Source organism: Pteronotus mesoamericanus, unplaced genomic scaffold (genome assembly GCF_021234165.1).
Source record: "Pteronotus mesoamericanus isolate MK-2021 breed Mesoamerican mustached bat unplaced genomic scaffold, CSHL_Meso_final scaffold_36, whole genome shotgun sequence".
Lineage (NCBI taxonomy): Eukaryota > Metazoa > Chordata > Mammalia > Chiroptera > Mormoopidae > Pteronotus > Pteronotus mesoamericanus.
Genome location: NW_026555313.1, coordinates 11,548,878 through 11,576,439, shown reverse-complemented (window position 1 = coordinate 11,576,439; position 27,562 = coordinate 11,548,878). Strand labels below are relative to the sequence as shown.

General features: G+C 37.1%; 1 protein-coding gene across 1 annotated transcript in view; it reads left to right on the top strand.

The window, feature by feature from the left end:
- The window catches only part of GUCY1A2 (guanylate cyclase 1 soluble subunit alpha 2), a 340,761-nt gene that overhangs the window by 31,941 nt on the left and 281,258 nt on the right, over positions 1 to 27,562 (top strand). The window contains exon 3 of the mRNA XM_054592483.1: positions 5,675 to 5,796. Coding sequence (XP_054448458.1) covers positions 5,675 to 5,796 — 122 coding nt within the window. The remainder of the gene's footprint in view (positions 1 to 5,674; positions 5,797 to 27,562) is intronic.

Here is a 27,562-nt window from a genome sequence, read left to right as displayed (position 1 = left end):
GTGAGTAGGACCTAGCCCTTTCCTCTCTTTCTTTTTTAATCCTCACTCGAGGACATTTTTTTCATCGCTTTTAGAGAGACAGGAAGAGAGAGAGAGAGAGGAAGATTGGGAAGGGAGAGAGAGAGAGAGAGAAACATCGATGTGAGAGAGAAAGACATTGATTGGTTTCCTCCTGTATGTGCCCCAACTGGGGACTGAATTCTCAACCTTTCTGGTACACAGAATTAAGCTCCAACTAATTGAGTCACCTAGCCAGGGCTAGCCTTCCTCTTTTTCTTAATTTAGCCTCTAACCACTCAATTTCCTGTCTTCCTTTTCCCCTCTTTTAAAACTCTGCCCTTGGATCTGCTTTGTTTATCAGAGTTCCAGGATAGTATGATTCTGTTTTTTGATGCATTCATACACCAGTAGCCCATAGAAATTCTCTAAGGCATTTTTAGTTTCCAAGACCTAGACTAGAATGCAGGAAGCAGTTGTTCAAAGGATCACACAGATGGAGAATTGGGGGGGAGTAGCCGATGGAGCCTCTTGCTAAGGGAGTGAGAGAGCCTCTCTGTACCTCAGCAACTTTATCTTTAAACGTTTATTCTGTTTCTTAACTTATCCATTCACTTGTTCATTTATATATTCATAGACATCTTTCAAGTTGGAAATGAGTGCCACAGTAGTTTATTCATGCCCTGTGATAAATCTCTTCATCTCCATCGTCACCATCGTCTCTCACTTAGAGATTCCGATCTAGCTTTCTGGTTTCTACTCCTGTCCCTTAACATATTCTCACGGCAGCAAAATGATTTAAAGATTAGATCATACCACTGTCTTACTTTAAACCAGTGGTTCACAAGTCTTAATGTGCCTCAGAGTCACGTGTCAGGCTTGTGTAAATTTAGATGGCTGGGCCCTGCCCTCAGAGTTCCTGATCGGATATACCTGGAGAGGCTCAAGAATGGGATTTAAAAGAATTTTTTAAAAATAAAATTAAAATTTATTAATCAGTTGTGTTTGAAAAAAACATAAACGCAAACACTCTACTTTGTTTTTGTCATCACTTTACCTTGTCTTTATTATCTTCAGTGTCAGATTCATATATATTTTTAGGCGAGATACTAATATGGAGATTTTGTTTATTATAACTCAGCCAAGGAATTGGCATTCCTGAGTTCCCAGATTATGCTGGTGCTGCTGGTCCAGGGATCACTCTTTGGAATTCTTGCTTTGAACCTTATAAAGACTGATTGTGAAAGAAAAAAATCTGCATTCTTCTCGTGGCCTTGTACTCTACTTCCCTCTCTGATTTTATCCCCTTGCGCTCCCCCTATTTCACCCCGCCCCACACTCCCGCCCTCTCTTGGTATCCCAGCTACTCCAAGCTTGCTCAGCCTTAAGGCCTTTGTATGCACTCTTTCATTTTTCTGGAATGCTCTGTCCCAGATGTTTGTGTAGGTTATTCTTTAGATATAGTTAGATGTCTGTTTGAATGTAGTATCTCCAGAAGAACCTTCCTTTCCACCCAATCTAAAGTGGCCCTCCATCCCCTGCCTCAGTCTCTAACCCTTATCATTTTTTTATTGTATTGCTCTTCGTTATTTCTTGTCACAGTGCTTATCATTAGCTTATGTTATTTATTTAATTATTTGGTTATTTATCTTATTGACTTCTATATTCCTGTACCCTTGTAAATGCTTGGTACATAGGAGGGATAAAAAATTTTGGGGGGGCTGTGGAGAAGTATGAATAAATGAATAAATTGCACCCTAGAAGTATGTACGCAGAGGTATGTATATAGTGGATAAAAGAGTAAATTATGCTTGGGAGGGGGGTGTAAAATGAGGGCTTGAAATAATCTCTAAGGTCCATTAGAGTTCTAAAATTATAGTTCTAGTACCAGGGACCTTTTTCTCTATATCTAAGTTATATTGGTTTATTTGCATAGTTTTCCATTAATGTTTAATGTTCTGCCACTGTGTGTTAGATCGACTTTGATTACTGTATAAACTCTACACAAGAATGTGCACTTGGGTAGCTTCTTGATCATGTAGCACAGTCTTCTCCCTTCAACCTTGAATGAGAAGAGGGGGCATTGAGTGTGCATCTTTGTGCTGCTTTAACTCAAGCTTCTAGGGAATGGACTGGGTTTTGGGGCAGTTCTGTGTGGAAAGAATAGTGAGAAGAAGAAGGGGTAAGCAGGAGATCAGCAGCGCTCCCCTTAGGAATTGAAAGGAACTCAGGATTGAAGAAAATCTGGTTTATGATGACATTTGTGTCTGATGTCATTCTTGATGCTGTCTTCTGCCCTTCCTTCTCTCTCTGGATCTCTGTTGTGTAGTGTGGAGCAGGGGACTGAGAAAATGTGCTTTGGAAGTAGATACAGCAGGTTTATTAGACTTAAAGTCAGATTCTGCCTTTGAATTATCCTGGACAGGTTACTTAACCTCTCTGAGCCTCAGTTTCCTTAAAATGGGGATAATTACAGTGTTGGGGTGAAGTTTAAATGAAATATTAATGATAATAATATGTTGTCATATAATCATGGAAAGCAGTGCAGTGCCTGGTACACAAAGGTAATCACTGTGTTTGTTGAATTATTATTCCACTATTAGTACCTGATTCCTTTGTGTCTCAATTTTTGTTGATTGCCTTTCCCTTCATCCACCTGCTTATCCTTTCCCTCTACTCCTTGAGCCTTTAAAATTTGGAATCAGTTGTTTAGCATCAGCAGCTAAACATAAATATGCCCAGCTCATGTTGTAGCTACAGCTTGCTTCTTACAGATTTGGGGGTTTTTTTAACCTAAGTTTTTCCCTCTAGAGTGCCTAACCCAACTGCTCTCACTCATGTTTATACTGTATTACTCTGACTCACAAAAAGAGGGATTGCTATGGCAGTGTAGACAAAGCAGAGATTCCTTAAAAGCTATGATTGGAAAATACATGATAATCAATCTTTCTGAGGTATAATATTCATTCATTATATATTTTATACACTAAAGTATAAAGAAATATGTATTCAGAGTGATGCCATTTACATTATGCCTTTTGCCAGAATTAGCATTGTTGCGTTAATACCATGGGTATGAGTGCTGCCAACCTCATATTAGCCTGGGACACCATTTCCTATAGTCATCTAAAATTAAATTCTGTTACTCCAATTATCACTGTGGGCCCTATGTTTGTTTTATACAGCCAACCTCCTGTTCTCTTTTTCTTTTGACAATTTAATAGGGATTAAGCTAGAATAATTTCAATAGAACATTGGAAGTAAAATTAGGAGTGGGTGAACCCTGATCATTCTGGGAAACAAACTTCAGTGATATTACTTATGCTTCCATGGTCAGATTTTGTGGCTGTAAATTTTGTTATCTAAAACATGATCCAGCTTCTTTCTCACATATTTATAAAAAATAACTATCTTATTGAATAAAGAGAAAAAGTTAGATGAAAGCTAATATTTATCGATTGCTCCCTGTGTTTGAGACAATAAATGCTCACTTTACATCTGTATTTTATGTGGTTCTAACCATCTATTTAATAGAATCATTGTACAGATAAATAAATTGAGGCTGTGACAAAAATATTTTGTCCAAGGTCATGCTGATGAAAGTGGTGGCACTTGATTTAAAAATAAAACTTTATTTGTCTGTGTTTAACACCCATGCTCCCCATTTCTCCTTTTACTGAGTGAATCCTGCATTCTAGAAACTCTAGTAAGCATTTTGCCTAACTGGTTTTTTGGAGTCAGATCTCAGTGAGGTATATACATCCATGAAATCATTTTCTTAGTTCTCTCCAATCACTTCCAACATGCAAGCATGAGTCCCCTATGATATTAGCTTGGACAGATTGCCCTGTTTTCCAAGTACATTCAGGGAGTGTAAGTCCACTTCAGGCCAGTTGAAGTCTTTAATCTCATATCCAGTCTCACTCTCATATCCCTCTCTGCCTAGGTCAGGCTTTGCCTGAGGAACTTAGAGAGCACTGTAGAGATGATATGATGTGGATTATCACTCTGCCACTCCAGGCCACTCCTTCCTAGGTCCCTCTGTCTTCTGACTGTGTCAGGCTAGAATGGAAAGGAGAAATGGCAGAAGGCTTTTCTAATTCACTAGTTGTTGTAACAGTCCTTTCTTGCTGTGAGGGCCTCAATGAGATGCCTGTATGGTTTGTGCTTTGCTTCTGGTCCTCCCACCCTGGACCTGAGGACGGCACTACACAGTCTTGCTGGTGGGATTCCTGCTGCTGGCCACAGTATCTAGATTGGGAAAACAGTGGGTAGGAAGTCAAGCTTGCCCCTCTTTAGTGGCATCTCCCTAATCCATGGGAAACTCTTTTTTTTTTTTTTGCCTTGCAGTTCACAATCTGTCTCTGTTTCCTTTCCCTGTTACTCTTCTGCTCAGTCAGGCACAAAGGGATAATCCAGAATTCCTCAGAAGATGTTCACAGAGGAACGAGATATCCACCCCCCAAACTCTATGGGGTGGACCCCTTTCTCACCAACTGGGTTTCATCAGGAGCATTCCCCTTCTCTCCTTTCCTCATAGGGGAGGGTGAAGCGATAGCAACACTTTCTTCCTAGGTCAACTACTCACTCCTCTGAGGATTTCCTTTTGATTTTTGTATACACCTTTGCTTCTGTAAGCTGGTGCTGGGGTGATAGTGGCAATGGCTATGCGGTCATTTCTAAAGTTCTGAAGGAGATGTCTGGTCTTCTTGGCTACTCTTTGGGAATGTGGGGGCATTTAGTGCCTATTGTCTTCAGCTTTAGTGTTTTAGCTCTAAGGCTCTAAGTCAGAGGCAGCTGGGGAAGTTCCAGTCACCGTCTGGTTATACAGGCATCCTGTCATTTAGTCTTCACAAGAGCTCTAGGAGGCATCTCCTTTTTATGAGGGAGGAAAGTTAAACTAATAGAGATTAGGTTACTTGCCCGAAACTCACAGATAGAAAATGGCAAAAAATGTGAATGGAGAAAAAAGACAGAAAATTTCAGTTATAAAGTAACTCATGGGCTGCAATGTACAGTATGGGACAATAGTCAATAATATTGAAACAACCTTGTATGATGACAGATGGTTACTAGATGTAGCATTGTGATTACTTCACTATGTATATTAATCTTGAATAGCCATTATATACCTGAAACTAATATAATATTGTATATTATGTTAATACAAAAAACATGGTATGACCATGATTCCAGTTCTGTTAGACTCCCAACAATTTATTTGCTTATCATCCATGCACCGTGCTGCTATCTTCTTGTCTGTCTGTGACAGAGGTTAAGATCTATTTACTTTCAACACAGTTAGTGCCAACACACCAAATTAGTACTGTTAATTCTTTTTCTAGGCAACTTCTTTATAGAAACAGATTACCAGCAGCTATAAAACAGTCAGATAAGGAAACATTAGTCACATAAAGCTGATATACCTTCTGATTTTCTTCATTCATTTTTTTCAAACATAGCTTTCTTGTTAATGATTGACTCCAGATCCAGGTCCACACTGCTAATGCTGATGTTAATGGTGGGTTATGTCATAAATTATGTCTTAAAGATTCAGTTATTTAAAAATGTGATTACACTAAGAGCATAGACTGCATGTGCTTGTGTGTATGTACATGAGTGCATTCACAAGTGCTTTAAAATTTTTCTCCATATGCTAATTTTATTTTTTTCTTAGTTATAGGGATGCAGAAAAGAATTTCCACAATATCTCTAACAGATGCTCCTATGCAGACCATTCCAACAAAGAGGAAATTGAAGACGTCTCAGGAATTCTTCAGTGTACTGCTAATATACTCGGTATATTAACTATATATTTATATGGTTAAGAGAGAATGAATGAGGGGAAGAAGATAAGTAAAGGTGTAAATGTTTTATTTTCTACTAAAGGGAAGTTTGGAGGTTATGGAAGATTGAGACTTTGTCTTCAAGTGATTTGATTTCAACACTTTGAAAATATTTAAGTGGAAATTACATGCATAGCATTTACCTGGAGAATGAAAAACACTATAATAAAAATACTTACATTCCAGGGAAACTTTTCTAAATACTCACACATTAGTGTTACTAGTCTCCCATCATCCATACTTCTTTGGCTCAGCTGAAAGTAGGGATCTTCCTGTGCTCTCAAAGCCTGTATACTACTATTTCTATTATTATCACCCCATTATTTGTGGGAGGCCCTGGCTGGAGCTGGGAGGTGGACCATAGGTACTCACAGTAGATGCAGAGGTAGTGAGGCAGGTCATCTTCTGAGGTCTTTGTGCCTTGTATGTGGCAGCTGGTGTGTTCACCTTGAAGATAATAATACTTATGACAGAGGGGTTGTTTTTGGATGTTCTAAAAATGACACAGGGCTGCTGTTGTAAACTGCACTGAATCATGCAGCATTAAGGCATCATAGTGAACCACACTATCACACTACCTTAATATCTGGTATTCTTGGGGTGTGAGAACTGTTGCATTATATGCAGAGTAGATATCATAGCAGGAATATAGTTTGCCTGAATAACACCTCTTTCAGGTTTTTCTTTTTTTAAAATCCTCCCTTTTTTCCTGTATGACTGAGACAGGAATCCATGGGGTGGTGGTGGGGAACAAGAAATCTTAGTGACTGACTCCGTACAGAACTCAGAATCACGTCTCCCTCAGAATCAGATGGGGGAGACTGGGGCAAGCTTGTTTGCCTGATTTTCTTTCCTTTAGGCTTGTAGGTAAGTACTGTCCCTGGAGACCTCTGGGTCCCTTTTACAGATTCCAGGTCACCTCAACCCATGAATCTACCCATTTTTTCCAGACATACCTGACTTAAGCTGGGACTCCAGCCGTCCATGACTACATTTTCACACTTTTGTAAACACAAAATATTGTACAAGAACATGGAAATTTTGTCAGGAAGGACATGTAGATATATATGTGTGGTTTGTCTATAATAGCTATAAGAAAATGAAAGGGAGGGCCAAAGATTTCCTTACCTCAATCTTAGTACGGATGTAGGGATGTTGTATCACCCAAGTAAACCTTATTATCAGAGAAGATGAGGGACAAGAATAGAGTGGGTAGGGGTTGGGTATTACCCAGAGGCTGCTCACAGTTTTATGATTTTTTCTTTTCAAGGACTCTCCCATCATTAACATATTTTTGTTTGGAAACATTGTGATTTTCAAGGGGTGGGGGGTGAGATGATGCCCCACTAAGAAAGACATATCAGAGTTTTGGCAGAGAGAAGTTTAATATTTGGAAAGTTGCTCTTATCCAGTTTCTAGTCATTTCCTTGCCCCTCACCTTTCCTTGCCCCTCACATTCAAGGTATGCCCCCTACCTTGAAAATCAGTGAGTTAGAGGGAGTAGGAGGTATTCAAGATAGTATACATATAAGGAGTGCTAATGGCATCTGAGCCATGACTTACAAACGGGTGTGCACAAGTCCACAAAGAAACTCGAGGTTAGACAACTTGATATAGTAACCATAGTAACAACCATGTGACGCTGTGGCCCAGTGCAGCTTAGTTGTCCTTCAACTGTTGCCATGAGATGAAGGTTAAGTAGTGAGTGGGAAGACCAACAGGTCGTGTGTTGCTACCTGATGATATTAGGGAATGAGTAAATTTAAGCTAGGAGCTTATAATTGAGAAGGTGAATGTAAACAGGGTTTGGATATTAATAAATATAACACTTTTTTTCTAAAAAGGAGAGATTAGGTCTGATTATTTTCTCCTCTAAGTAATGATGGATTGTTCCTAAAATGTAAAAAACACAACCCTGTAAAACGTAAATTTCTGAAGAGTGATACCAAATGCCTGCCACCTGTTGGCAAAAAGCTGGCCAGGATCTAACAGGTATTTATGTGCCTAAGAGGTGGTTGTTCACTTGAGTAATATCCTTTCCTGAATCTTAAAATAGAGACTCTCTGAAGACAAAGATAACAGCTTTACAGGTCATATTCAATGAAAACTTTGTTTGTAACAAGCCATTGAACTATGATTAATCTTGGTTTGCTTAGATTTCATCTTTATAAACAATTACATTTAAATTCTCCTGTGTAATCATTTTTGATAATTCAAGAATTGATTAACTCACTGGACAGAAAACACTGTGCAAATAAGGGAGCCTTTCTTTCTTTCTTTTTTTTTTTTGGAGTGTGGAAGTTTGGTATGGAGAAATAGTTCCAACCAGGTTAAGGTAAATTTTGATGCTTGGAAACCTTCTCTGTGGATGCCGGAGGGCAATTTTCCAACTTCATGATTTATATGAATCACTTTTGGGGAGTGTGGTTTGAACATTGGTAAGTTGGGTTTGTGGATCTATTTCTTACCTCTTAACTAGTAAAAGTTTGTGGTAGAGACTAGAAATGTTTGCTGACTCATCTGTATGTTATTTATACTTTACCTATTATCAAAAAAGATTTAAAGTCATTGGCCAGAAGATATGATCAGAGTACTAAATTTTACTCTTTTCAAAATGACTCTCTCTATCGATTTAGTATAAACTATTGTAGATAGTTTGATTATATTCTGGCTTTTCCGGTGAAGTTTGAATTTAGTGGTTGGCATGGAATAAAAAGAAGAGGCTGGAAAGAGGGAGAAGGCTCGCGGTGGAAGACCAGTCACTCCTCGTCCTGCATTTGTTCTGTCCCAGCTTCCCTGGGGCTCCTGGGGAAAACGCATGCTCACTATTAGCGTACACACCCACTAGTAATGGGAAAGGACTTTTTCCAGACAGCAAGATTTTTACCATTTACTTTTCTTTTTTTGGCTTAGAAACTAGTTGTTGCTATTTCTGTCTCATCATTTACAAATTAGGGATATTAAGGACAGACTGCTGCTTGTCATCTAGTCGCCTCATTTCGGTGCCCTGGCAGTCCCTATGCTATGCGGTATATAGCGCACTAAAGGGGCTTTTAAACTCTGGGGAAAGGCTACACAAAGAAAGACAGTTGTGAACCATGTGTTCCCCCCTCCCTCCGCCCCAATAAAGACTTTTTAGTGTTACATTTATTACTTTATTTTGCATACCAAAAATGATCTAATTTTGGTTGTCTGAAAAATGTAAATCTTTCCAGCCCTAATCTACAAAGCCCATTTTTAGTTCCAATTAAGTAGTAAAAACGTGTTTATATGCTCGTGGGTTGCAGCACTGAGCATTTTCTTGGGAATTATAATGGTTGAATGGTATGATGAAGGTTCCGTGATAAAGCATGGAAGTGTCTATACCGCGTTGCCACCTGGTCTTATGGTTTAGATTTAGGTAAAGTTGGCGGGAACAGAGCAGAGGTAAGGGAGAAGAATGATAAAATGTATAGCTCCTTTGCCATCTATAATTTAAAATAAACAAGGATTATGACTATTTCAGTTTTAATACTATGAAGGGGGTTGTGGGTGTTTCTGTGTAGAGTATCAAGAGCTGTGAGTGGAGGAGATGGTGTTGGAAAAAGTCATTCCTCACTAGGATAGAAACGAGAACTCTAGATAAGTTATTTACTGATGAAAAATAGTAAACTAAGGTTTGCTATTTTAATTAGCATCTGTTATTTATTAAGTATTAACAAAATATAGTCTTATACTGCCTTTGTTAAGTACATTTTCTCTCAAAATAATCAGAAAGGACATGAACTGTGAAAATACTCATTAAAGTTTTCTCTCTCTCACAGGTCTTCTGTTCAAGTGGGGCTTTATTGTCTCCAAAAACTTAGCACATGTAAAGTCAGAATCAGAGTAATGTTGTCCTGGGATTATTTGTTGGGAAGGTTGGGAGGCAGGAGGAAAGGACTTTGGGGGCTTATTCCTCACAATATTTTCCTGGTATCAGGGAGTCTGAAACACTATGAAACCAGAGCTATCCATAAAGTGCCACAGATTCCCGAATCATTAGCTGGTATGGAGCTTTTTGTAGTTGTTTATTTTTTTATAAGCAATAATTTGTTGCTTATAGGTTAACTTTCATGTACTTTTTGGTTTTATTGTCATTTGGAATGTGCATTTAGCAGCCTTTTAATTGGCCATAAAACTGAAGAATTAGCCTTATTTAGGATTAAGATTACCTTGGGGGTGTTCTCAGAATAACTCTTAATCATATTAATTGTTTAGTGAATTGGAATATGTTTAACATATTTAGCATCTTGGATAACTAGTTGGTGTAATAACTCGGTTTTATTGATGAATTAAGTCGGTAACGATAAATAAATTCTGCCAGTATAATTTTTGTTTCTGTAACTAGGTAACTGATCAGTTTTTTCTTTCATTAAAAGGAGATGGTGTCAATATTTTAATGAGATAAATTGTAGTTAAGGTGGGTAGAGAGGTTTTGATTTATGAACTGATTTAATAATGGTGTTGCAATGTAGCAGTTTAGAGCAAAAACAAGCCAGACTACTCTGGCTGAAAACAAGGTTCCCTTACTTCCTAGCTATATGAACTGGAATGAGTTACTTAATCTTTCATACTTCATATTTCTCACCTGTAAAATGGGGATAATATAATTACATATGTCGTCCAGTTGTTTGGAAGATTAAATAAGTTAATTTATATAAAGTACTTACATGTAACAAAGCCTAATATATAACAAATGTTATATAAGTGTTTGCTCTTATTGTTGAATATTTACAGAACAATGTTTGCATTATACCTGGGAGGTCAATACTACTTACTTTTTTAGGTGAGGAAACTGATACTGAGAGCCATGAACTTGCTAAGTTCCTTCGTTGATGGTGACAAGTCACATAAAGCAGGATTTAAACCCACGCATCCGAATCCAAACCTTGCATTCTTTTGACTGCTGCGTGCTGCCTTCCAGAATTGTCAGAATGCAGTTGAATTTACATGGCCGCTCTAATGCTAATCACACAAGCCACCCTCCCTAGTTCTCTCAGTCATGAGAATTGTAATGATACTGCATTTTACTTAGTTCATTACTCTTTCAAAATGTACTTGGGGATACTTGCTCGTATGTGACCAGTAGTATCAAAAATGTTCAGGACTGTATCTCATTGGTATTTGAAGCATTTTCAGTTTAGAAACCGAGTTTTTCTTTAGATTTCAGGTGTTGATAAAGCAAATTAAGGGTGATGGTGCTTACCCTTATGGTTTTATACTTAGGCTGTAGTAAACACTATGCCAGTTCTGTTGGCTGCAAGATTTCAAGCTGATCTTGGTACATAGGTGGATTAACTTGATGTTAGACATCAATGGTCATGCACAAAGCCTGCAAAAAGCTGTATTCCTGAAGCCATTGATTTCTTTTAGTGATATATTTTATTTAACTCAATGTACCCAAAGTGCAGTAATTTTAACACATTATCATTATAAAATTATTAATATTTTACACAGGTTGTACTAAGTCTTTGAACATTTCACGTGCTCTATAGCCACGTGTGACTAGTGGCTACTGTATCAAACGCTGCAGCCGACAGGGCATAAGACAAAGGTCCTCTGGACTGAGAAACACAGGCATAGCTGAGAGCAAAGGAACTGTAGTGAAAATGAATGTTAAGTAGAACCTTAAATTCTAAATGCTGACAGCTCCTTCCCTATTGGACGATCCCCCCAGCCTTCTTTCTTCTGATCAGTTTTCAGAATTTAGGCAGCTAAACTTAACTATTAAGTCAGTTCTTAAATATGGGCAACTAGCCAAGGATCACCAGACATTTGAGAAAAGCTTTCCACATGAAACGTAAAGAATAAACAATGTCAGGAGATAATTCTTTGTGAGTTTCTCACATTTCTGCATGTTTTTCAAGCAGAGGCATTGTGCTTTTGCTCCAGGCTATGTTTTCAAAGATGTTTGTATAGCAAACAGCCTTGAAATATAGAGAGAATGTCTCCCTCCAAAACAAAGGGCCGGCTTGTTTGCTGTCCAGTATACTACCTTGCTCTGGGGCAAAAGTCAGAAAGAGTTACTGCACATTATAAAAGATTAGGGCTCCTTAGCTCGGAGTATCTCTCCTTTAACACAACTTCTGTGCATACAGGCATTACCCAGAGTTCTTTGTGTTGCCCTGTGGGAAATTATGCTTGGGAATTGGATGCAAATGCTGATACTCAGGCTGCAGCTATTTCTGATTTTTTTAATGCATAAGTTCAGGAATATTGTCACAGTATGTCATTTAACAATTCCTAACAGAGATCTAGAATAGTGATTTGATGTAAATTGGAAAGAACTTTTTTTCTCTCTGCCTGTGTACTTTCCCTGAAATGACTAGATGTGGTAGGTAGGCCTAGGAAGGAATGAGACTCTGAATGTGGACACGATCTCTAATATGTATAAGATAACACTTCAATAAAAAATTATGCTTAAATTTATGCAGAACAATTTAAGAAGATACAAGTATATTGAGCTGATTTGTGGCATGCTTTCTCTCTATCCATAGATATTTTCCTCTTAAGAGCATTTGTTTACTGAAACTTACGACAGGCCTTTTCCCATTTTTTTCCTCCTAAATTCTTTATACTCCTTTAGCTTCTCTTCTTTGTAGAAAAACATGACACAGTCGTTTTTACTCCTTTTTTTTTTTAAAAAAAAATCTTCTTAGTTTATCTCTAATGCATTGTTTCCCTATTACTAGCAACTCTCTATAAGGCATTTTTTCTTTGTGTGGGAGGGTGATGTTTCACATCCTAAATTCTTCAGACTGTCAGTTGTTCTCTTTTCTGAATTTTTTATTATGTAGATTTTTACTTTCCTTCTCCCTTTATTGACTTGAAATAATTTTTTTATTACAGTTGATATACAATATTATCTATAATTTGAAGTGTACATCCCAGTGACTAGACATTATGTAACTTACTAAGTGATCATCTTGATAAATCTTATACCCATCCGACACCATACATAGTTATTAAAATATTATTGATTATATTCCCAATGCTGTTCTTTACATCCTGTGACTATTCTGCAACTACCAATTTGTATTTCTTAATCCCTTTACCGTTTTTACCCATCCCCTCAACCTCTTCCCATATGACACCTGTCAAAATGCTCTCTGTATCCATGAGTCTGTTTCTGTTCTGCTTGTTCACTTATTTATTTTTTATTTTTAGATTTAATTGTTAATAGATATGTATTGTCAATTTTTATTCATTTTTTTTCTACTTATGAAAAACCTTTTAACAGTTCATGTAATACTGGTTTAGTGCTAATGAACTCCTTTAGGTTTTTCTTGCCTGGGAAGCTCTTTAAATGTCCTTCAATTCTAAATTATAGCTTTGAGGGGTAGAGTAATCTTGGTTGTAGGTCCTTGCTTTTCATCACTTTGAATATATCTTACCTACCCCTTCTGGCCTGGAGTTTCTTTTGAGAAATAGTCTTATGGGGGGGGAGCTCTCTTGAAGGTAACTAACTGCTTTACTCTTGCTGCTTTTAAGATTTTCTCTTTGTCTTTAACCTTTGGCATTTTAATTAGGCTGCTGTTCCTAGTGCTGGAGCTCAGAATGAGTGAGTCTGAGTAAGTCCGTGTGTGGGCCCTTTAAGATGAATTTCTGGGACTCCAGAAGCCCTCTGTCTCACTCATCCACAATCCCCACTATTTTTTTACAGCCAGAAGCTATGGGGACTTCTCTTCCCCAGACTGGAACACTGACTGGGCTGGGGGGGCCTGGTTTGGGGCTGGGACCCTCTCGCTTCTCAGAGGGGACAACCTCACCTGGGATATCCCTCCTGCTTTTTATCTGCCACATGTGGCTGTGGGACAACCTTGTGTCCCTGCCCCTCCTGCCAGTCTCGATGTGGCTTCTTCTTTATATTCTTAGTTACAGGACTTCTGTTCAGCTAGATTTCAAGCAGTTCTGAATGATGGTTTAGTTGTAATTTTGATGTGGTTGTGGGAGAATGTGAATACTGCATTTACGTATGCCGCTATCTTGACTGGAAGCCCTTCCTTTTCCCTTTATGTTTTTAAAAATACACTTTTAATTTTAGTATAATTTTAGATTGGTAGAAAACTTGTGAAGATAGTACAGAAAGTTCACATACATTTCACACTCATTTCCCCTACTAATGACATCTTACATTAATATGGTACTTTGGTCCCAATTAGTGAACCAATATTGATACATTGTTATTAACTAAATTCCATGCTTTATTCAGCTATCCTTACTTTTTACCTGTCCTTTTTCTGTTCCCACTCAAGATACCACATAAAATTTAGTTGTCCTATCTCCTTAGACTTCTCTTGGCTGTGATAGTTTCTCATATTTTTTTTATTTCTGATAACCTTGAAGTTCTGGAGAGTACTGATTGGTTCTTTGAGTTGTCTGCCCTGTATTTTGACACAGTTCCATTATTGTGTATGTGTGTGTTGTGTATGTGCATGTGCATGTATGTTTGTGTTTTGAGCACCTCTTTATTTTTTAGCACTACAGGATGCTCCAGACTCATTCTGTATATTTTCTGCCTCAGTCCCAGAGTGAGTCACTTCCCCAAGGGACCCCAGTTTTTCTTTTATTGGATAATAGTGTTAGAAATGAAGCTCTAAGCACTAGATGTATTAGTTGTTATTGCAGTGTTGTTCCATCGAGGATGCCTTAGCTGACAGAGCAAGGAAATGTATGTGTGTATACTAACTTGTGTCTATATGCTTATCTATGAGTATTTCTTTATGTGTCCATCTATATCTATATTATGCTAAATATGAGTTTATATTGAAGTCTCCAACTCTAATCCATTACCATATGGATCATTCTAAACTCTTCTCCTTGCTTGTTTTTAACCTCCTTCTCCAACAGTGAGAAACTTGGCCCCCTTTAATCATCCATCCACTTAATTATTACATTCCAGTGTAACATATAGTTGTTTCAGAATTGTTAACACACACTCCCAAGGGAAACAATTTTATCACCTAGAGCGCAGTGTTTATGTGCGGCTTTAGAGTATGTAGTTAATGTGTGGAGCTTTGCAGACTCCACTCATTTCCAAGGTAACATATTTGAAACATCAGTGAGGTTTTTTCATATATTTTTAAAATTTTCAAATGTTTACTTTTTTGCTGTACAATTCTATGGGTATTGATAAGTGCATAGTGTCATATATCTACCATCAAATTATCACGTGGGATACTCTCACTGCTCTAAAAAGTCCCCTGTGCTTTACTTATTCAACTCACCCTTGTGCTCCCACCAAATCCCTGGCAAGCACTGATCTGTTTGCCACCCAATACTTTGCCTTTTACAGAATGTCATATAGAGAGAATCATATATTATGTGGCTTTATGACATTGGCTTCTTTTGCTTAGCAGTGTGCATTGAAGAGTAGTACATGTCTTTGTGTGGTTTGAGAGCTCGTTCCTTTTTTTTCCCTGAATAGTATTCTATTGTATGGATATATCACAGTATCTATTCACCTGTTGAAGGACATCTTGGTTACCTCTGTCTTTGGAAATTATGAATAAACATCTCTAAATGCTCACTTGCAGATTTTTATGTAAACGTAAGTTTTCATGTCAGGTAGGTAAATACTGAGGAGTGTGATTGGTGGACTTTGTTTAGCTTTGTAGGAAACAACCCGAGTGTCTTTCAAAATGGCCGTGCCATCCTCTTCTTCCCCAGAAATTGGTATTGTCAGTTTTTGGATTTTAATCATTCTAATAAATGTGCCTTATCGATTTTAATAAACAAAAATAGCACCTACTATCTCATTCCAGTTTCAACATATGCAAACTATAAGAATGTTGTTTTTATGTTTTTCATTCTGAGTGGTTTTCCAAGATTATATGACTGAATTTAGACACTGCTGAAAATTCTTAGTCAGATTTTTAGCATAAATAATTAATATACAGAGAAGTAGAATCTTTCTCTTGGATTTTGTAAAAAATCAGTTCTCAGAATGGAATTAGCCAGTGTTATACAGTAGGAAATGTAGTCTTTGAGGAATTTAGGTATATAGCTTTGAAGTGATATGACTTATAATCCTATTTGTTGAAGATGTTTAAAGTATAAGATACTATAAGCAGTCTTTGCTAATATCATTATGCTCTCCTGGTCCTCAGCTTGTCATGGTTTAATTCCTTTCAACACAACCAGTGGCCAGTGAGTCAATTCACTTAACTAAAACTCCTGTTAGTTCCTTCTCATAACACATTTATCAAACCTCTTTAAAAAAATCTATTACTCCTCTTTTCTTAGGAGATAGTATCACTTCTTTTTAATATCTGCAAAATTCCTAACAGGGGAAAAAATTAAGTCTGACTTAGAACAGAAGAAATAGAAGCACAGATAGGTCAAGCTGCTTGTATAAGGTTATCCCATTGGCTTGAGGGGAAGGCAGAAAAGCCTATAAATCTCTGATGTAAGAGTCTGCCACATGACTCATTTGATCCCTGGAACTGCTTCTGTTACAAAAGAGTAGTCATTATTTTGTTTTTCAGTTCTTTTTTCTCTGAGTTAAAGAGAAGTTAATTCTTTCCTTACTATGTGGAATGTTGGAGGTCCATATAATTTCATATGTCTAACTCAGAAATCATTTTTGATGCCATCTCATGAAGTAAATTTATAGTGATTTGATATTTGCTTTTCAATTTATATACTATTTTTGGTCTTTTGACTCTCTTACCTCAAATAAACACACCACCTCCCTTCCCCACCCTTTTTTCCTTTATATTTGATGACTTATTCATTGAATTAATCATGTCTTGCCTGTGGGTCTGATTGTTTTGTTCATTAAGTTATTTCTGTTTTCATTGCTCCTTGCTGCATAACTCTAATTTTGATTCAATTATACATTTTGCTAACAAACTACTTATAGATCCTGCAAATTAATGACAATTTTAAGTAACATTAGAGTTAAATTCAAACATCCTAGGTTCTGCGCTAGATGAGTTTCATTCTTTTTAGCCTTGAGTTCAGATCTTCAGTCAATTTTAAGTGATTTTGACAGTATTTCTATGACAGATTATTTAATTAATTTTGTAAGTAGAAATTTTTGTGTCACAGTAGAGATGTTATTCAAATTAAGGCTTTTATATATGGTACATTCCCTTTATTTTTCTCATTGTCAGTCTATTTTTCAAAAGTAAATATATTGATCTCTCTTGACTTGTTTTTCATGAACTCCATATGAAATATTTCTGTATGTTTTATTGTCCATTTGGAGAGCTATGAATGGTAATGTATTGTGTTTCAGTGTTTTCCTTTCCCATTTCTGTTCCTGGTAATAGTAGGTATTTCAGTGAGGTGAGATGCATTTCAAATGTTGTATGATTGAGCCCAAACTTCTGAGTCCTGGCCTAACAACATGTTTTATTTTATTTTTTCTATATTTCTATCAAGTCTGGTCTTAACTTTAAGATGAGACATAGTAATTTCTTGTGTGAATATAGGAGATCTAGATTTGGAAATACTAGTCAGAATTTTTCCCTGTGATATAATTGGTTTTTTTAAACATTATGGGAAGCTTATACATTGTCATCTATTACTGGTGTGGTGCAGACTCAGTTGGGGTAGATTCTTGGGAGATGGAGAATGGTTGGGGATATGAAGAATTGGGTTCACTTCCCATGTAGGGAAGGGGAGTCAGAAGATCCAGCTATGGGCCACCATAGAAGAGGTGAATGATTGATGGTATGAGGGAGAATTTCATTTGAAGTTAGGGAAGTGTTGGTAACAGATATGAGAAGGAACCAATGGGGCGCATATAGTAGTCATTTGAGAAAAAAACAGAAGTGATTTTCCTAAGCAAGGATGCTAATGTGATTTCTGACTCATACCTGCTGGTCAGGATTGAATTCTCTCCAGGGCTAGACAAGGAAAAGAAGAGGAAAGCCATCTCTGAAAAATATCAATTTTTATAATAACATTGATGAATTTATGCTTTTGTTCTTCTAGAGAAATACGTTTTGCATTATTGATGGTCTTAACTCCAGACCCTAGAACAGTAGATTCCATTAGTGATTGTATAATAGGATCATCTGGAGACATTAAACAAAAAGGGGGCTGTAGCCACTGAACCCAGATATGTGTCTAAGATGGGTAGCAGGAATTTGTGTTTTTAAGAATAAGCTCCCCAGATAACTGTGGTGTGCAGCCATGATTGGACACATTAATTCCAAGGCTGTTTCTGCTTTTGAGCGAGGATGCTTAAGAAGTTCTAGTTTATTTTTCTTGTTGCTATATCAAATGGGATTTTTTTCCTAATTTCTGTTTCTGATATTTCATTGCTGTACAAAATGCCTTCTATTTCTGAATATTGACTTTGTATTCCATTGCTTTGCCAAATTCAGTTATTAGGTCAATGTTCATAGCAACGTTATTTATAATAGCCAAGTGCTGGAAACAACCTAAGTACCTACCAGTCAATGAGTGGATCAAAAAATTGTGGTACATGTACACAGTGGAATATTATGCAGCAGAAAGAAAGAAGGAACTCCTACCTTTCATAACAGCCTGAATGGAACTGGAGAGTATTATGCTAAGTGAAAGAAGTCAAGTGGTGAAAGACAAATACCAAATGATCTCACCTATAAGTGTGATCTAATCAACAAAACAAACAAGCAAGCAAAATAGAACCAGAGATGTGGAAATAAAGAACTGACAGTAACCAGAGGAGAGGGGGGGAGAGGAAAACAGGGGAAAGAAGGGACAGAGTCAAGTCAAGGAACAGGTATAAAGGACCCATGGACAAAGCCAATTGGAGGGGGAGGATTGAATGTGGGAGGTTGTAGGGGGATGAGAAAAAAAAAAGTTCTAGTTTAATTCTTAGGGGATTTGGTACCAAGTTACGTTTACTGGTACTTCTGGTTCTGGAATCTGAGTTACTTGTCTTATTTCTGAAGGAGGGTTGCTACATCATGTTACTCAGTTCGTTTTTACTTATTCCACTTCTCTTCAGGGCTTTAAGTTCAGCTTTTGAATCCTGCTTCCCATTCACTGGCTTTTTTCTTCCAGATTCAGGCTAATGCCTCCTGCTAGATACTTTGTATTCATGTTTGTTTGTTTGTTTTTTGCCTTTCTTTATATTTTTACCAAATCTCCTTGATGCTAAAGACTGCTGGTTTCTTTTTCCTTGATTTTCTCCTCTCTCTGCAAAATGGGCATATCTAGTTGTGGGTTGATCCCTCCCTTTCTTCATTCTGTGTCATTAACTTTGCACAGATGTGTGGTAGATTGTAGTTCAATGAATGTCAAAAGTAGTGAGTCACATGTAGTTTTAGTACAATGATGGCTTTAGTAATATTTTTTTCTTCCAGTACTATTAGGACCAGAAATCCTATTAATCACCAGAGGACAAATTTAGCCTGGGGGGGAGAGAAAGTTGGCAATCCAGTTAAGTTGGTAGCTACTGTGGAAAAGGGAAGTTTATATTTGTCTGCAAGCTTTCTTAAACCAGAGTCATTGTCAGGTCTTTATAAAGGAGTGGTCAAGAGGGATTTCAGCTAAAGAAAAGGCAGAACAGTGACAAAGGATCCCAATTCTCCTCATACTTGTGGATTACTCCACAGAGTGATGAATGCCCAGAAAAACTTCGACTGAAAATACTTTAGATTGCCATAATTTTTCTATTTTTCATTGTTTCTCCTAATTTCATGTTTTTCTTACAGTATTCTGACACCTCTTCATTCACTTCCAGTACTTCATACTGTTTTCCATTTACCTCTTTTCTTGTTTGTTTTTCTTTTTCGTTATTCTGATTCCTAATCTTACATATTAATAAAAAGAAACAATGCAGATTTGCCAAGCTTGTAAATGTTCACTTCTCTTAATTTGTCATCCCTTTTTGCTTTCGTGCCATATTTAAGATTAATTTTTTAGATGGCAAATTAAGTAATCAAGAGATTCTAACTTGTTGCAAATCTGTAAAACTTCTTTAGTTTAATTAAAGGTTCTAAATGTTCATTGGGGCTTTAGCTGGGCTTTTCCTGTATTTAGTAGAAGAAAGGTTTATTAATGTAGAGATGTGTATATATGATATTGTAGAAAATATTTGACTTATTAAAGAAACTCTTTTCAAGTACTTTATTCTATCAATATAAATATTTCTTGAGTATCTACATTTTTCAGGTAATGTTATAGGGATCAGCAGGGAGAAAAACAGAAAGTTAGAAGGCAGGCAAAAAAACACACAAATAACAAAAATAATAACTTCAGAGTGATATGTACTATGAAGAAATGTAATGTATGGAAATATAAAAGAGAGTTGGAAGGGCTTAAATAATTAATATGTTATGATAATTGTTTTTAATTCATTTAAGTAATTATAGGATTTCTAAATGACTATATGTTTTCATTGTTTCATTGGTACTTCTGGATTCAATACTTTGGGAATAAACTTTTTTTACACATCATTCACCCTAATATGGAGGAAGTTGTTGAAAGTTCTGGTTTTCCCACTGATTTCTGAGTAGCAATTGCCTCAAGAACAGGACAGTGATGCTGCGTTGCAGTATTTGGGGCTGGACAAAGTTCTGTTGTATTTATCCATCTCACAAATATTTGTTGAGCATCCTCTGTGTATTGAGCCTGTCCTGGTTCTAGGGATTCACAGTGGGTAAAGCAGACATAAGCTTTGCTCGCCTGTCACTGTTAGCCTTGAAGCTCTAGGGAAGGTCACATGGCTTAAAGAAAAAATTTTTTTATTTAGTGGGTAGAATGGAAGGCTGCTTGTGTGTGGACATAGGAAGCAGCCATCCTAAGAGCGTGCAAGTACCAGCCCCAAATAGGCTGAGAAATTAAGGATTCAAAACTTTTATGTGGTAAGAGGGAAGAGCCTATCAAATGCATACTTAAGCTTTCTCTCACCCTCATTCTCTCTCTTTCTCTGTGTCTCTATATACACATATACACATACACCTATATATTGAAGTGCATAGAGAGACACATATATGCATACACAGGGGTGGGCAAAGTAGGTTTGCAGTTGTGATCATGCAAACATAGAGTTTATTCTTTTATAATCATAACCTGCATGCCTTTTTCCATATGGACAACTGTAAACCTACTTTTGCCCACTCCTGAATATGTACATACACACATATATACACATAAATATACATAAACCATATAGTGCTTTACTATTTATGAAAATAGTTCATGTATATTATCTTGTACCTTTTAGACTCTGTAACTGTTATAATCTCACTTTATAGATGAAATAATTAAAACCTAAATTCTGATTTTCTCAAGAAAAGTTAGTTAATAAATGATTAAGATTGGATGATTTTAGCTTTTCCAATAAAATTCTTTTTACCACATGAAATTTTTCTGTTTCTGAAACTAAATGGTAATTGTAACACATCTTCCATCCCTGTTTCTTAAAAAAAGTGTATGTATGTGTATGACTACACTGTTGCATAATATTCTGTAATAATTTGTCCAACTCCTTGAATTTAAAGGTATTTTATAGACCTGGCTGGTGTGGCTTAGTGGATTGAGTATCGGCCTGCAAAACAAAGCGTAGCCAGTTTGATTCCCAGTCAGGTCACATGCCTGGGTTGCAGGCCAGGTCCCCAGCTGGGGGTGTGCAAGAGGCAACCACACACCAATGTTTCTCTCTTTCTCAATCCCTTCCCCTCTCTCTAAAGATAAATAAATAAATTTTTTTAAAAAAGGCATTTTATATATAAATTTGCCAATGATGACTGTGGTGATAAAAGCCTTTTCCTATTTCCAAATGTGAGGTAGAAAATAAGATCTAGAGAACAAGGATTTTGAGCTGATAAAAAGGGGAAGAATCCAGCTTATACTTATATTGTAGCACATTTTATTATGTACTTCCTAATTGTTTACATCTCTTTCTCTTCAACTTGACTGTGGGTACCTGGAGGTTATGTACCATGAGTAACCCTTTGTAACCACAACAGCAAGGCAGAGTGCCTAGAAGGGTATGTACCCAAGAAGTATTGTTTGAAATACAGAGGAAGACTGAGCAAGAAACTGTTCTAGAGGAGGGAAAACTAAAGACATAAGCAAACAAATAGAGTGGATGACCCTGTATTGGATCCTGGTCTAGGAGAAAAAAACAGCTATAAAGAACATTATTGGAACAATAAGCAAAATTTGAATGTAAACTGTGGATTAGGTAATAGTATTGTACCAATGTTAAACTTCCTCATTTATATAATGGCACTGTGGTTATACTAACGGAAGGGAGCATCCTTATTCTCAGAAGGTACACAATGAAGTATTTAGGGATAAAGGGGGATGATATCTACTACTTCCCCTCAAATTCTGTGTGTGTGTGTGTGTGTGTGTGTGTGTGAGAGAGAGAGAGAGAGATTTTTAAATACTTTAACTGCAACTTTCTTCTAAGTTTAAAATTGTATCAAAATAAAACATTTCTAAAAATTGCTAAATAAAATTATACTAAAAAAATCGTAAGTCCAAAGGGAATTTCTATTTCTAGTTAGTTGTAGTTGCAATTAAAAAAAAAATCAAAAAAGAAGAGATACAGAGGGCCCAGAGACATATGAAAGGATGCTTAGCATCACTAGCCATCAGAGAAATGCAAATGAAAACCACAATGAGATATCACTTCACACCAGTCAGAATGACCGTCATAAACAAATTGAGAAACAACAGGTGCTGGAGAGGCTGTGGGGAAAATAGAACCCTAGTACACTGCTGGTGGGAATGCAGACTGGTTGTATCTCCTTTGGAAAACAGTTTGGAATTTCCTCAAAAGGCTAAAAATGGAACTGTCTTTTGACCCAGAAATTCCACTGCTGGGATTATACCCTAAGAATCCCAAAACACCAATTCAAAAGAACCTACGCACCCCAATGTTCATAGCAGCACAATTTACAATAGCCAAGTGTTGGGAGCAACCTAAGTGCCCATCAGTAAATGAGTGGATCAGAAAACTATTGTACATTTACACAGTGGAATATTATGCAGCAGAAGGAAAGAAAGAAAGAAAGAAAGAAAGAAAGAAAGAAAGAAAGAAAGAAAGAAAGAGAAAGAAAGAAAAAGAAAGAAAGAAAGAAAAGAAAGAAAGAAAGAAAGAAAGAAAGAAAGAAAGAAAGAAAGAAAGCAAGCAAGCAAGCAAGCAAGCTACTGTCCTTTGTGACAACATAGATGGAACTGGAGAACATTATGCTAAGTGAGATAAGCCAGGGGGAAAAAGACAAATACCATATGATCTCACCTATAAATGGAACCTAATCAACAGAACAAACAAGCAAGGAAAATATAATCAGCAACACTGAAAGAAAAAAGAAACCAACAGAATCAAGAGGGAAGGTTGGGGTGGGGAAGGGGAAGGGAAGGGTCAAGTCAAAGAACATGTATAAAGGACCCCTGGACAAAGCCAAAGTGGGAAAAGATTGAGGGAGAGAGATGGGGGAAGATGGCAGGGGAAAGTGGCCGAGGGAAGGTGGAGACAAATGTATTTGAACAATAAAAACAAAACAAACAAACAAACAAAAAACTAGCCCTTACCAGTGTGGCTGAGTTAGATGGGCATTGTTCCATGCAGCAAAATGCCAGATTTGATTCTTGCTCAGGGCACATGCCTGGGTAGTGGGTACAGTCTCTTGGTTGAGGCAAATGTGAGAGGAAACCAATAGATATTTCTCTTCCTCTTTTTCTTCTTCCCTTCCCCTCTCTCTAAAAATAATAAACAAAATCTTTTAAAAAATATTTCAAAACTAAACTCACAAATATCAATAAGTTTAAGAGCTCATAGTCTGTTTTTATACTTAAGTATATTTTGCTTTCTCTAATATTATCCCTGAAGGCACCAAATTCTGTATAATCTGTCCAAATTGGAGCCCATCTATGGAGTTTATTTTCCTCAAGTTTTGTGATTTTACATATAATCTGATTTAGTGATATGGACCTTGAAGATGAAATTAGAACGGTGTCTGAACATAGTGCTGCTTTGTTTTTTATCACTGGGCAATTAATATCAGAATAGGCTATTAGTTCCTCCATGTACCAGATCACTTTATTCTTTTGCCCATGGAAAAATATTATTCAAGAATGAGAGCACACATTTCAGAACAATAAATAGAAATAATTAAACGGTTTCCTACTTTTATTGCTTGTTACCTATATTTTTTAACACTATAGTGAGTGACATCTACACTGGGACATATTCCTTTCTTGTAATCCTTTCACTGCCAAATACTTTCCTTGAATTCAAAAGCCTCATCAATCATTGACATAATCTCTTCTGCAGTTCTGCTTTTTTTTTTTTTTTTGATTGCTTCCCTGACATTTTAAATACCCAGGGTAAATTATTTTTCACAGTCTGTCACCAGTCATTAGATAATATTGCAATGTGTTATTAAAGTGTTTCTATATTTAGTAGCAGTGCTTTCTGCATATCTATGTAGCAATGTGTACTATTAGTTAAATAGAATCTTCACCTGAAGTAGGATATCACACTAAGTAGCTGTTTAGTTTTTAAATTTTGCTAATAAAAGTATAAAGTGAACTGTTCAGAAGATGTGGAGAGCCCTGTGACTATAACTATATATGGTTAAAATTATTGCCACTGCCGAGTTTTTTAAAAAGATTTTATTTATTCATTTTTAGAGAGAGGAGAAAGGAAGGAGAAAGAGAGAAACATCACTGTGTGGTTGCCTCCACTGGTGACCTGGCCTGTGACCCGGGCATGTGCCCTGCCTGGGAATCAAGCCGGCAAGCCGGCGACCCTTTGGTTCGCAGGCTGACATTCAATCCACTGAGCCACACCAGCCAGGGCAAGTTTTTTAAATTAATAATATCTAGCACATGCTAGATATTCATTTCCCCTCTTGTTGGAATAGACACAGTATCATTTAAAAAAATGTTTTCATTTTAGACACATATTATTACATTCATTAAAACCTTGATTGTTGTATAGAAATAATGAGGTTTAAGGGAATTATTCTCAAATTTCAAACTTGTTCAGGAACATACGCAAACATAAGAGGCAGATAAATGTCATCTCAGGTCTGCTGTGTCAGGTCTCCTTAATGCCCCTGTCCTGCCCCCTCAACCCCTGCAAACTCTCATATGTACACATTTTATGTTCTCATGGACCTCACTCTCCTAATCCTTTGGGGGGAAAAATGTTTAATTAAATGATGGAATGAATCTAGTTGGTAATAGCAGGCAAAAATCCAAGTAATAGTGGTATTTGCAAACCAGTGTTTCTGCTTTTATCATGTGTGAATGATAGACAACTATAAGGAATTTATGGGATAGAATAAATTTTGGTATTACCACACAGGAGCTGGATTGCACTGGCTCTTATTTATGTTGTCTTTGGATTGCTGTGTTTAGTGAAACAGGGATGTTATTAATAAGCTTTACTAGAGAATAGGATATGAAGACAGCAGAATCATTGGCTTATTGTTTATGAAGAAGATTGCCCACATAGTGAGATTTGCACTTAGAACAAGGTTACCCTAGTCATAGGCTAAAAAACGCCCTCAAATATCTATTTGCCTTCGAGGGCACCAGGCCAACCCTTTCACTATTAGTGGGATAGAAAAAACAAACTATGTTGACCTTTGACATCCTCCTGGAAGCTAGAAAGGAAATAGCAGCAGTGTTCCAGCAAGGCTTGGGAATGGGCTGAGAAAAGCTAGCATTTCAAAAAAAACTTTTAATTGTGATTCTTTTCTTCAGCGCACTAAGGAAACACTTTGAAAAAAATGTGGCATCTTTCACTGTGTGTGAATTTAGGATCTTACAGCTTTGTAATATCTTTTTCCTGTCAAGTACTGGATTTGGTTGACCTTTAGGGTAATGCATTTTTGTTTGCTTTCCAATATTAAGAAAGATCTCCCATACAATCTTTTTGTTTTCTTTAGGAGTTAAAGAGTAGTGGGAAAGTGATAAAAGTTTATGGGGGGCGGGGGGAAAGAGCTCCGAATTCAGACAGTTTTGTTTTACATCTCTTTTGGGTCAAGTAGCTCTAAGCTTACATATTAATATATCTATTAGGATGAAATAAGTATTCAGTGGTACTCCTGCTTCTGTAATTTTTCCTCCCTCTGCGTAAGCCTGCCCAGTGGGGCTGCTGTGTTTTGGAGATTCCAGGGGAGGGAATGTGAGTGACAGGGCACAGGTTGGAATGAACAAGGTTTGCTCACAAGGAACAGGAGAGACGAGTCTCATTTGAGAAATAATTCTTCCTGGGTCATTTTAACAGACGAGAATAGGAAAATAATCTTATGTCTCTAGTCTCTGCCTGTGCATCTCAGTAAATATACCAGAGCCAACTTGACGTCTTCCTCATCTGCCCTAAATTTAAAGATTTGGATTTTCACAAAATCTTTCAGTCTCTGACACCCCTGTCCATGACATTGTGGTATGTGTCCTGGTGGGATAATAACAAAGTTTATTGTTTTCCAGTTGACTCTGAGTGCTTTTATTAGCTATTACTTTATTTTATTCCTCGGTAACTTTCTTTTTAGTCTCTTTGCTGGCTTCTGCCTAACAGAGGATCTAGCACATGCTCACATGTGCTACCAGTGTTACTGCCACTGTTTTTGCTTTGGAACACGAACAATTTAAGAGTTGAAGCCAAGGGCTTCTCAGTACCCAGTGCATTTTCTACATTATCTACATTTTCTACATTAATGAACCCCCTTGAATTGAAGTTAAAATTAAAAAAAAACTGAATATTCATTTGTTCATTCACACATATCGTCAACAAATATTTACTTTATACAGGGTACTGACATTATATAGTACGTCAGTTCTGAGTTATTCAGCCAAATACAGTAGAATTAGCTACAAAGTTAATTATCGATCATTCTGTTCTCTTTGGGCCTCTTAAACATCCTAATATGAGTTTTGGGTCAAAGACACCAAAACACGTAAAATAATCTGTCCCAGCTCCTTAGTGTCCTGATAGTACATGTTACTATTGGACTTACGTATACAATAATCTATAATGCCTTTATATCAATAGTCTGAAAACCTTCATATCTTTATCTTAGTAGTGGCCCACACTTCAGATTTTTTAAAAGGAATAGTTGAAAACAAGAAAAAGAAACATCAAAAAATGGCTTCATGTCTACTAAGTGCTCTTTATACTGAAGAATATGAGCAACAACCAACAGTCCAACTACAAGGAAATGGCCAATTAAAGTGTTATACATCTGCTTACAAGAACATTAAACAGCTGTTTCAATGACCAAATATTTATGATGTTGTCGTAGCTCTGGTTCCCCAGGCAATATTTGGAGATGGAGATCTGTGCTCAGGAATGCTGTTGGGTAGTGTCCTCAGGATCAGTGATCCCACCCGGCAAACCACATTAGCTTTCAAGGCCTGAGACTTTGTGATTTAGAGCTCCACCCTCCTGAGTCATCCTTTTTCACAAAAGGTAGCCTGTGTTTGCAGCTTTATAGTTTTACTAGACTGTTTCCCCTTGAGGACGTGAAGAAAGTAGAATGGGAGAGGGAGATGTTGAACTGCTGTGCCATGTACTCACTATGGTTTGAGCCGATCTCTTCAGAATTGCCCTCACAGAGGCCAGGAAAAGCCTCATCTTTGCATTACAGCTCACCACCTCTCAAACCAACCATCTTTGGATGCAGGCTGCTTGAGAGAGGGGAGAGGACATTGGTCTAGGCAGTTCTCTTCACCTGAAAGCCGTTTCCCAGAGTAAGATTCAGCATAGAGCTGATAGCTTTACACACTCC